Source organism: Oncorhynchus nerka, linkage group LG14, assembly GCF_034236695.1.
Source record: "Oncorhynchus nerka isolate Pitt River linkage group LG14, Oner_Uvic_2.0, whole genome shotgun sequence".
In the NCBI taxonomy this organism is placed as follows: Eukaryota; Metazoa; Chordata; class Actinopteri; order Salmoniformes; family Salmonidae; genus Oncorhynchus; species Oncorhynchus nerka.
The window spans coordinates 80,843,822-80,855,720 of record NC_088409.1 but is presented as its reverse complement, the minus strand read 5'-3'; the positions used below and the strand labels follow the sequence as shown (position 1 = coordinate 80,855,720).

At 42.5% G+C, this 11,899-nt stretch overlaps 1 protein-coding gene across 2 annotated transcripts; it reads right to left on the bottom strand.

Moving 5' to 3' along the window:
• Positions 1-3,576: 3,576 nt before the first annotated feature.
• LOC115141959 (glia-derived nexin-like) lies at positions 3,577-10,206 on the bottom strand. Of its 2 annotated transcripts, none has more exons than XM_029681392.2 (9): positions 10,119-10,206; positions 8,161-8,463; positions 7,613-7,840; positions 7,183-7,380; positions 5,526-5,724; positions 4,937-5,034; positions 4,478-4,564; positions 4,235-4,318; positions 3,577-3,974 (listed from the first exon to the last, which is right to left on the bottom strand). In XM_029681392.2, the coding sequence occupies exons 2-9, from the start codon at positions 8,429-8,431 to the stop codon at positions 3,937-3,939; spliced, it is 1,203 nt and encodes a 400-aa protein (XP_029537252.1). In that variant the 5' UTR covers positions 8,432-8,463; positions 10,119-10,206; the 3' UTR covers positions 3,577-3,936. The 2 variants fall into 2 exon arrangements, with proteins under 2 accessions (XP_029537252.1, XP_029537251.1); XM_029681391.2 differs by having other exon boundaries at positions 10,018-10,161.
• Between the last annotated feature and the right edge of the window lie 1,693 nt (positions 10,207-11,899).

Here is an 11,899-nt window from a genome sequence, read left to right as displayed (position 1 = left end):
CACCAACTAACCCTCCACCTCTATACCACTATTAAACACCACCAACTAACCCTCCACCTCTATACCACTATTAAACACCACCAACTACCAAAAACCCTCCACTCTATACCACTATTAAACACCACCAACTAACCCTCCACCTCTATACCACTATTAAACACCACCAACTAACCCTCCACCTCTATACCAGTATTAAACACCACCAACTAACCCTCCACCTCTATACCACTATTAAACACCACCAACTAACCCTCCACCTCTATACCACTATTAAACACCACCAACTAACCCTCCACCTCTATACCACTATTAAACACCACCAACTAACCCTCCACCTCTATACCACTATTAAACACCACCAACTAACCCTCCACCTCTATACCACTATTAAACACCACCAACTAACCCTCCACCTCTATACCACTATTAAACACCACCAACTAACCCTCCACCTCTATACCACTATTAAACACCACCAACTAACCCTCCACCTCTATACCACTATTAAACACCACCAACTAACCCTCCACCTCTATACCAGTATTAAACACCACCAACTAACCCTCCACCTCTATACCACTATTAAACACCACCAACTAACCCTCCACCTCTATACCAGTATTAAACACCACCAACTAACCCTCCACCTCTATACCACTATTAAACACCACCAACTAACCCTCCACCTCTATACCACTATTAAACACCACCAACTAACCCTCCACCTCTATACCACTATTAAACACCACCAACTAACCCTCCACCTCTATACCACTATTAAACACCACCAACTAACCCTCCACCTCTATACCAGTATTAAACACCACCAACTAACCCTCCACCTCTATACCACTATTAAACACCACCAACTAACCCTCCACCTCTATACCAGTATTAAACACCACCAACTAACCCTCCCCCTCTATACCACTATTAAACACCACCAACTAACGACTCCACCTCTATACCACTATTAAACACAACTAAACTAATCCACCTCTATACCACTATTTCATACCAACTAACCATCCACCTCTATACCACCAACTAACTATTTATACCACTATTTCATACCAACTAACCATCCACCTCTATACCACTATTTCATACCAACTATCTATACCACTATTTCATACCAACTAACCCTCCACCTCTATACCACTATTAAACACCACCAACTAACCCTCCACCTCTATACCAGTATTAAACACCACCAACTAACCCTCCACCTCTATACCACTATTAAACACCACCAACTAACCGTCCACCTCTATACCAGTATTAAACACCACCAACTAACCCTCCCCCTCTATACCAGTATTAAACACCACCAACTAACGACTCCACCTCTATACCACCAACTAACCCTCCACCTCTATACCACTATTTCATACCAACTAACCATCCACCTCTATACCACTATTTCATACCAACTAACCCTCCACCTCTATACCACTATTTCATACCAACTAACCCTCCACCTCTATACCACTATTTCATACCAACTAACCCTCCACCTCTATACCAGTATTAAACACCACCAACTAACCCTCCACCTCTATACCACTATTAAACACCACCAACTAACCCTCCACCTCTATACCACTATTAAACACCACCAACTAACCCTCCACCTCTATACCAGTATTAAACACCACCAACTAACCCTCCACCTCTATACCACTATTTCATACCAACTAACCCTCCACCTCTATACCACTATTTCATACCAACTAACCCTCCACCTCTATACCACTATTTCATACCAACTAACCCTCCACCTCTATACCAGTATTAAACACCACCAACTAACCCTCCACCTCTATACCAGTATTAAACACCACCAACTAACCCTCCACCTCTATACCACTATTAAACACCACCAACTAACCCTCCACCTCTATACCACTATTAAACACCACCAACTAACCCTCCACCTCTATACCAGTATTAAACACCACCAACTAACCCTCCACCTCTATACCAGTATTAAACACCACCAACTAACCCTCCACCTCTATACCACTATTTCATACCAACTAACCCTCCACCTCTATACCACTATTTCATACCAACTATCCTTCCATCTGTAGACCACTATTTAATCAAATAAAAATCACCACCCCATTCCACTACTTTGACCCTAACTGATCCTACACCAGGCCAATGGCTTGAAAGGACAGGACTCTTTCGTTCAACACACCTTGTAACTCTTCTGCAGTAAAAACTTGTACACCCAAGTTCTTCTCTGCAACTGCCACCACAACATATTTTATATGATTTACCTTCCATTTCTGCGGTACAGTTGATAACCATGGTAATGAATGCTCAGATGCCAACCTTACTGAAGCACAAATTTGTATCACTATGTATCAGCCTAGGCCTACCCTTGACCCATCATCCTCTTCTCTCTTCACTGCCTCAGCATACAACACCTTCTGTTCTACTCTGACCCTGGCAACCTCAACCCGTTTCTCGCACCGGGCACTTCTGATCCCCAGCAACATGGGCACCCCCACAATTGACAAAGTTTTTCCACAGATACTGCACATTCCTTTGTCCCATGCCCTCATACACACTTCTCACATCTTGGAATCTCCCTCCTACACACTGTTTCAACATGACCATAAGCTTGGCATCTGAAACACCTTAGTGGGTTCGGCACAAATGCTCTCGGGATAACTGACATATCCTAACATGACTTTATCAGGTAAAGGCTGCTTCAAATCTCAAAAGGACAATGTCTTCTCAGTTTCAACACCGGGTCTGTGTCACACCAAACTGTGGGCGTCACAGACACAGGGAATTTTTTATTTTATCCACCTCAACGCCACCCCGGTAAGGCTCGGACTCAGAGGTCTTCACCACACCTGTCACCACAGGTAATTCATTCTCACTCAGTCAGGTTCAATTTCTGAGCCATCAGAGACAGAAGGATACATTTTGTACTTCAACATCTTCTCCTTCTTCCTCGCTGTCCATAATCACGTCTATCTGTTCATGCTCATGCCGTGCCTTCGTCCGCTATACTGCTTTCGGGAACACACACAAAGATGGCCTTTCTTCAATACCCATCTTATCTCAATTTAATAGTCTGCCTATCTCTATCCTGTCCATGCTCACAAAACTTTAGTTCACATGACTCTTGTGCTTCATTGGCAGAATGAGGCGAGGATACTCCTCCATTCGCCTACTAATTAATTGACACTCTCCTCAACCACTAGATCACTTGAGTCGTTTCCAGGTCACGGAGGAGAGGGGATGAAGGAGTCGAGGAGAATACTGTCTTTTTCGCAAATGAGAATCTCCCAGTCGAATGCACATCAAAAGGTACTTTTCAATAATAGAAGGTACCCTTTACATAATATGAATTTACTTTATAGAAAGTAAAAATATAGTTTTGTATATTTGATTGAGACAACAGAAAGGATGTTTATTTAAAAAATAAAAAGTATTGGAAACAAACAGAGTTTAATGCCTATCAAAACATGGGTTTGAGTGGCTAAATTAAGTCAGTGACTTGGAGTGTAACTTTCCAATCTTAAATTGAACATGCAAAATCACCAATAACATGAATTCAAAATGAAATGTACTCCATTTAATATACACATTTGACATTCAGGGTCATTTAAAAAAAAAGGTAGCAAATCATCTAGAAAGGATAATTGAAACAATGGAATGTCTCATTGGCAGAACACTATTATGGACCATAATAAAAGTCAAATCAAATGCAAACATTTAAAAGAAATAGCATCATAATATGTCCACAAATACAAGTCTTTGAGTATGACAGTGTGTATGTTGTTTGTGTGGAAGTGTGGTATAGGTGTGCTTGCATGTGAGCAAGGAAGTGTGTGCTGTGTAAATTAAAAATGTATTATTTTGAAGCTCGGAAGGCACATTCCAGTGAAAGGGATATCTGCAGGCAGGAAAGGCTCAAGGCTGATTGACCTGGCCGATGAAGAGGATTGTACCTGAGGACCAAGGAAACAAGTCATTCTACAGAAAATAGAAGAAAATTAACATAGTCAACATATCAATAAGAAAGAAAAACAAAGACAGAATATGACCAGAGATCAGAATTTGACCTGACATGCGTCCCGATTTATGTCATGTCAATTACACAACAACTAGTGATCTTTGCCAAAGAGGATGCCAGTCTTTAGAATATACTCTAATGGCTTCAAAAAGTAATAGAAAAATGAGAGATTGACAGAGAGACAGCATGATGTACCTGTTGGGTTGTGCCGAATGAGGAAGAGGAAGGGTCGGTCTACGATGATCCAAGGTGGAGAAGACCTGGCCATTAAGATGGCAGCTGGAGAAAAATTAGAAATACAAATGAAAACACTTAAGTCTTCAAACTGCCTGATCTCTAATATTCAGAGAGAATATCCACACAGAATCAAAATCCAATTCACACACACTAAACTAAATACAAACAGAAACAAAAATGACTAAACCAACAACCACTCACTCGTAACAGCTGCTGCTTTAGTTCCATCCTCATTGATCTCAATCTTGGCTTTCTGTAGAGCTTTAGATATATACACAGGCTCTGTACCTAAGGGAAAAGTTGGATGACAAAATATTAGTGCTGTAAAGTTCCATTGATTAAAAACAATGTCTCACTAGGTGGCGCTAAAGGACAACCCAATTATTATGCACACTAATTCTGATCCATTATTTAAGGAAGCCTGCAGAAGATGTTAGTAGTAAAGAACATCTTATGCTTTATCGGCACTTCACACCAGACAGTTAGTCATGAATCATGGCTATTTGGAGATCTCACTGCAGTAAACAGTCCACAATCCTTTCATATATTAGCTCCAGTCATTGTTGTGTCAAGTCAGACAGACCAATGATTGATACACTGTCAGAAAGAAGACATTACAGTTCTATGTGATATTTGATTTATGATCCCAGTGCCACTCACTGAGGTGTCTGAAGTCGGCTTTGCCCTCATCAAATAGGATCGTTATCCCCAGGGCTGAGAGGGAGGCTTGCAGGTCCACTTCGGCCTCAGCAGTAAACCTACACACACACACACACACAATGAGCCTTTCCTTCAACAATTAGTGAAGACTTTTCATACACATAACAAATAGAAAGATTGCACAATGTTGTACCTAGGAGTTAGTCATTTATGTGTGACATTTGATGAGTGTTAGCAGGTGACAGGAAGTGCTTCCTGCCAATAAAAGAGCTAGGAGTGGGTGTGTCTTGTCTTTGACCTGACCCTGCAACAATACCTGGAAGTTACCTGGTCATTGGGATGCAACATTACAGACACGCTTCTCTGTCATGTAGTGGGCAATAACGTCAGCTCTATACAATATATTTTTTACCTGCAATGTGTTTAGAACATTGCTGGATGTCATAAGGTGAAAGCACCAATTTGTAAGTCGCTCTGGATAAGAGCGTCTGCTAAATGACTTAAATGTAAATGTAAAAATTGCACCCTCCTGTACAGGATTCTGGGTAAGGGTTTTTGAACCAGTGAGTGGGTTGTGTTTGGGTCTTACTTGGGCAGCAGCAGGCGGACCTTCCTCTGGTGCAACAGCTTGGTCCAGCTCTGTACCGTGGCTGTGCTGATGTGAGCGATGACATCACCTAGGGGCGTGTCCTCCTCCGATGGCAGGGCGATCAGCATGCTTATGCTGTTGCCGTGATACGGTAGTTCGATGACCTTATAATTCAGCCCTTGGGGTGTGCTGGCCAGACCTAGGAGATGAGGGGTCAGGGGTGAGGGGTATCCATACAGTAGGCTAAGAAGTGTTACTGTATTCATGGTCCACCTGAAATTCTGACATTAATCAACACCTTTGAGGATAGTCATCTTGTGAATAAATACTATATCTCTTATCTATAGTGACATTAATATGTTTGTTTTCTAGTCTAGTTTGGCTTTAGTTGCATAATGAGAAGGATGGAGTTTGTTGGTTCCCAGAAAAATCTGTGGTGGGATGTGGCTAGACAAAGACGCCAAAACCACAGTGATACCGATCCAACAACACAATCATTGACAGGACTATATACAGTCATACTGTGAAACAGCCATAAAACAAGTCATCAAAGCTGAACTCCACATGTTGTCATAAAGCAACAATGTTTCCCATTATTCACAAATATCAAAAGTGATTTAATGTGTCATTTTTGTCTGAGAAGTATACTTGCCTAATGTGTTAAATGTGTTGTTCTGTAACATTTTCTCTGTAAATAGAGGATGGAAATGATTCCCAAGAGCAATGTTTTACTGCAGTAATTTTATTCAAGAGGTTTTCCCAATTTATTCTCAGAAATTAACTAGGTACGTCGGGGAAATAATCCTAGACCGTCCAGAGAGTAGCTATTCTGTGCTAAAACTGTAAGGCATTGATAAATACCCAACTCGACTACTCTTAGGCCGACATGACAAACTCACGTCACATAAATGGCTAAACTACAGTCAAGATGGAATTATGTGGTCTACAGCAGACAGTATATCATTTCACACACAGGTCAGAATATTAGCCCAGTGAGCAGGTCAGAATATTAGCCCAGTGAGCAGGTCAGAATATTAGCCCAGTGAGCAGGTCAGAATATTAGCCCAGTGAGCAGGTCAGAATATTAGCCCAGTGAGCAGGACAGAATATTAGCCCAGTGAGCAGGTCAGAATATTAGCCCAGTGAGCAGGTCAGAATATTAGCCCAGTGAGCAGGTCAGAATATTAGCCCAGTGAGCAGGTCAGAATATTAGCCCAGTGAGCAGGTCAGAATATTAGCCCAGTGAGCAGGACAGAATATTAGCCCAGTGAGCAGGACAGAATATTAGCCCAGTGAGCAGGTCAGAATATTAGCCCAGTGAGCAGGTCAGAATATAGCCCAGTGAGCAGGTTAGCAGTGAGCAGGTCAGAATATTGCCCAGTGAGCAGGTCAGAATATTAGCCCAGTGAGCAGGTCAGAATATTAGCCCAGTGAGCAGGTCAGAATATTAGCCCAGTGAGCAGGTCAGAATATTAGCCCAGTGAGCAGGTCAGAATATTAGCCCAGTGAGCAGCACAGAATATTAGCCCAGTGAGCAGGACAGAATATTAGCCCAGTGAGCAGGACAGAATATTAGCCCAGTGAGCAGGACAGAATATTAGCCCAGTGAGCAGGACAGAAGGGTTCAGAGTGTCTTAGGTCTCAGAGCAGAACTCACCAATTTTGAAGACCGACAGCTGGGACATCATGGGGACCTTGTATGAATTGCCATCTCCTGCGTTGAAGGTTCTCATCTTGGTGTTTTCTGTCTGGAAGCGGGACTTCCATAGGCCTTTAAAGTAGATGGCGTTGACGGCCACCAGGCGGGTCAAAGCGCCATCCAACATGTCTGCCTTGACCAGAGTGGGGATGTGGCCTGTAAATGAGAACACAACAGTCAGAAAAATGTATCATTCCAACACCAGTGACACACTGACCAAAATAAACCTTCAAGTTAGTGACTTCTATTTAATGTAAAATCATCACAATACCTAGTTAAATAAAATCTGGTTCTACATGAATGTAGCTTAATTACATACCATTAGAGATTTATGGTCATGTTTTAATTGACTGTCCAACAGTAACTTTGAATCCATTTGGAGTCTCACCTTTGGTCTGGTTGTTGACCCAGATGTTGATTGTGGCTGCAGCCGCCTGGGTTTCAGTGAAATCCAAGGTCCGGCTCTCACACTGGAAGTTGGCCCTGTTGGAGGACATGAAAGCCTCCTCCATAGGGAAGCCCTGTTGGGAGAACATAGCGTTGGCGATAGTCACGATGTCCTGGTTGGACTTGGCCGTCAGCATCTTGTGGAGCTTTTTCAACATCTTATAAGGGCCTGGAAAGAAGAATTGGGGAATTTTAATGCAATATGTTGTGATTCTCTGAAAACAGTGTCGTTCCTCGGGGAAGGAGTATGACTGGAAGTAAACAGGTACAGTAGCATACGCTCGTGTACCTGTAGACTTCCAGTCATTGCGTTAAACTAGTTAGCATTGGCTCACAAAACTACCACGCAGAGACATAAAAATGGTATCCATGAGTTCATCGGACTGTGGGCAAGTAGAAAAGTGGCTTAATTGCCAGAATCTCACAGTAATCCTTTAATAAGAGACACTGGATGAGGCTATGAAAGGACTAGTATTAAGGGAGTTTTACCATTCTTCTTGTAGCGGAGTGCTGTGAGGAGCTGCCTGCGGGTCTCTCCGTGGGCGCCTGGCAGCAGCATACCCAGGATGGATGCCACGCCATGGGGGGAGAGCACCACGTTCTCCTGGGGTCTGGAGCGGGCCACCTGCTGGAACACCTGGAGACCCAGGTCGGAGCCACGTTCGCCATAGGATGGGGTGGAGGGGGCCTGGGAGATCACCCCCCGGTGGCCACCCAGGGTCACCAGCACACACATGCACAGTAACGAGGGGAGGCCCATCTCAGGTCTCACTCACTGATTGATTGACCCACCTGGAAGAGGGGGAGAGAGAGTAATGGAAGTCATTTGCATGTAGGATTATGACTCACTGTTGTTCACCACAATCCAAACAGAGAGCAGTCTAGCATGTCCTTCTTCCTTATGGTTTTGACAGGAGCTACAAGGTCCTGTGCCCCTATGGCACTGGCTTCAGTATCACCATTGTCAAGTGAAGTGTTAGCCATGCTGTCTAAACATGACTAATAGACACTGTCAGGCCCCAAGACCAGCACCAAGTAGTGCACTACTTATCCTGTTATTGGCACCTTATTGCCAGTCTCTCTATAGTTCATATAAAGTCAGATAACATTTTTAGGAGACCACATTAGCTCTAGCCTCCTTCCTGTGGAAATACTGGCTTTATGAATTCAATTATGCAACAGCTTGCAATAAAACCCAGACAGCCATTGTCTCAGTGCAGAATGAGAAACAGATGTGGTGGGTTAATTATATTATTAAAAAATAGTGGTCTAAGGCACTACATCTCAGTGCTAGAGGTATCACTACAGACCCTGGTTTGATTCCCGGCTGTATCACAACCGGCCGTGATTGGAAATCCCATAGGGCGGTGCACAATTGGCCCAGCATTGTCCAGGTTAGGGTTTGGCCAGGGTAGACTGTCATTGTAAATAAGAATTTGTTCTTAACTGACTTGCCTAATTAAATATAGGTTAAATAAACATAATTAAAACAATTGTAAAGAGTTTGTCTCTGCACAATGGCCTACAGTATATCAACTAAGTTACCATGCTAATCTTTGGAATTCTCTGATGTTCCTTAGGATCTTTAATCCTCTTCACAGTTACTTTATTCTGAAACTGTTAGTGAAAAAAAAGTAGGCTACTGACAGATACAGGAGAAGATAACCCAACACCAAGCCAAATCTTGTCTCAGTCACTCAGTCATAGCCTCCTGCAGCAGAGGAATTTAAGGGTGGTGACAACACACCCCTGCCTCTCCTCCACAAGTTAATTAAACTAACTCCAGTTCAGACATGTACACACTGTAAACTCCTTCAGAGCTGTGTATGTTGGCTAGGAAAATGTAGGCTAAAGCCTGCCTTACTGTAGGCTATTCAAAACAATTGGTTACAAAAATGAAGGATGCTAGTCTGGAAATTTGATTAAAGAAATGAGATGACAAGCAGCCTACTAAATCACCTTGTCATTTACTTTGAGAAACACTATCCATGACTGAAACAAAAAACAAGTATAATTCTGCATTTCAGTTATGGAAATGGGTGTAGGCTTTGCTAACAGTACAGTAACCGTGAAGTCGAGAGAATGAGGATATGACCCAAGTGTTGACCAATAATGATCATTGTTTACAAAGTAGCTATTTAGAATACATCCACTTTGAAGAGTCGCACTAGAAGTTGAATCCATCCTGGCTGGCAACAATGTAGCCTCACATCACTCATCTCTCTCTAACTAACTATACAAAGAACATAATACGTAGGCTAGCCTGAAACATAGTTACATTGCCATATCCTATATACATTTTTAAAGTGTATACCGCGTCTCCATGTGGAGATAGTAGATCCTTACTTGAATAGTTGGGATTTAAAACGGTCCAAAAACGTTATTTGCGCATACAACGTCTCCGGTTAGTAACTCAATACAAATACAACACCAGCCTCTCGAGTTACCAGAAGAGTGAATAGCAAGGCACAAGGTCTCCTTCGATGTTTGTCCCAAAGGTAAAGATTCTGTCTGACACTTAGATTATAATATGGAGGGTTTTGGTGAGTTGAACTCCGCCCTCCCGACAGTGAAACTCGATTCGGGAAAAAACAACGCAGAAAGTGACAACTTGCAAGTGTTTAATACTACTACTATATTAGTAGCCTGCTGTCAACAGGAAGTGACAAAGAATATGTCACGCAACATCGAAAAGTCCTTGTTATTTAACGGTTAAAAATAACTGTCTTATAACTGTTAGCCACCATTTGTGATTTAAAATGGTTCATGTATTTAATTTAGCTTTGTGTATGTGATAGGTGGTGGGTGCCCTATTTAAAAAATGTGCTTAATTGCCTTTACTCATTTTTGTTAATGCACACCCAAGGGAGTGGTGTGTTCTCACCCAGCAATGACATGTCAGACCCAGAAGAGCGTGTTTGTAACATAAAGTTATAAGTAGCCAACTCAAACTTCACCTCTCCCCCACTCAATATGGAGACATTGGAAGACAGCTTGTATTGTAAGTCAATTTCCCCCCGTGGCCCCTGTATGGGTCCCCCAGATAACTGTTGGCAGGACAAAAGGAACACCCAGTGCCTCTGTTCACCTGTGTGCTGCCCAAACACACACACACAAACACACACACACACATACACATGCAGGAGGGGCCCTGCCCTGGCTCAGTTATACCCCCTCCACCATAATAAAAATACATGATTATTTAAGTGTTAGTGAATGTATGGAGAATTGAGTTACAGGAGATTAAATAAGAGGGAAGGTACATGTAATCAAGAGGCAGTGTGCTCAATAAGGGGAGTGGGAGTATGAGGTTATGAAAGCAGGTGAGGGAGGCATCATGTCCTGCTCAAAGGCTGCTGAAACTAGAAGCAGAGCAGATCCTGCAGACTGCACAGTCATGTATGCTGATAACAGATGCTGAACTGTTGGTTATATCTACAGTAAATCAAATCCAATCAAATTTATTTATATAGCCCTTCGTACATCAGCTGATATCTCAAAGTGCTGTACAGAAACCCAGCCTAAAACCCCAAACAGCAAGCAATGCAGGTGTAGAAGTATTTGTCATGTACAAGGGGACAACATTACATTTGTCACGTTCTGACCTTAGTTCCTTTGTTATGTCTTTGTTTTAGTTTGGTCAGGGTGTGGGTAAGGGTGGGTAGTCAGTAGATATTGGAGCCCTTTCTGTCCTTCCCTTTAATAGACCCGTACTGTATATTTACAGGTGTTATTAGAGCCATCTCTGTCCTTCCCCTTTAATAGACCCTTACTCTATATCTACAGTAGATATTGGAGCCCTTTCTGTCCTTCCCTTTAATAGACCCGTACTGTATATTTACAGGTGTTATTAGAGCCATCTCTGTCCTTCCCCTTTAATAGACCCTTACTCTATATCTACAGTAGATATTGGAGCCCTTTCTGTCCTTCCCTTTAATCGACCTGTACTGTATATTTACAGGCGTTATTAGAACCATCTCTGTCCTTCCCCTTTAATAGACCCTTACTCTATATCTACAGTAAATATTGGAGCCCTTTCTGTCCTTCCCTTTAATCGACCTGTACTGTATATTTACAGGCGTTATTAGAACCATCTCTGTCCTTCCCCTTTAATAGACCCTTACTCTATATCTACAATAAATATTGGAGCCCTCTCTGTCCTCCGCTTTAATAGACCCCGGAGACATAGCCTTTGCTTCTCTGCCCAGGTGGAGACTTCTAAACAGCT

Excerpts from the sequence above, each read along its gene's own strand:
- LOC115141959 (XM_029681392.2), bottom strand. The coding sequence starts at position 8,431 with ATGGGCCTCCCCTCGTTACTGTGCATGTGTGTGCTGGTGACCCTGGGT. Across the intron at positions 5,035-5,525 it reads GTCCGCCTGCTGCTGCCCAA|GTTTACTGCTGAGGCCGAAG; the intron begins GTAAGACCCAAA and ends GTGTGTGTGTAG. Across the intron at positions 4,565-4,936 it reads AGCCGACTTCAGACACCTCA|GTACAGAGCCTGTGTATATA; the intron begins GTGAGTGGCACT and ends CTTTTCCCTTAG.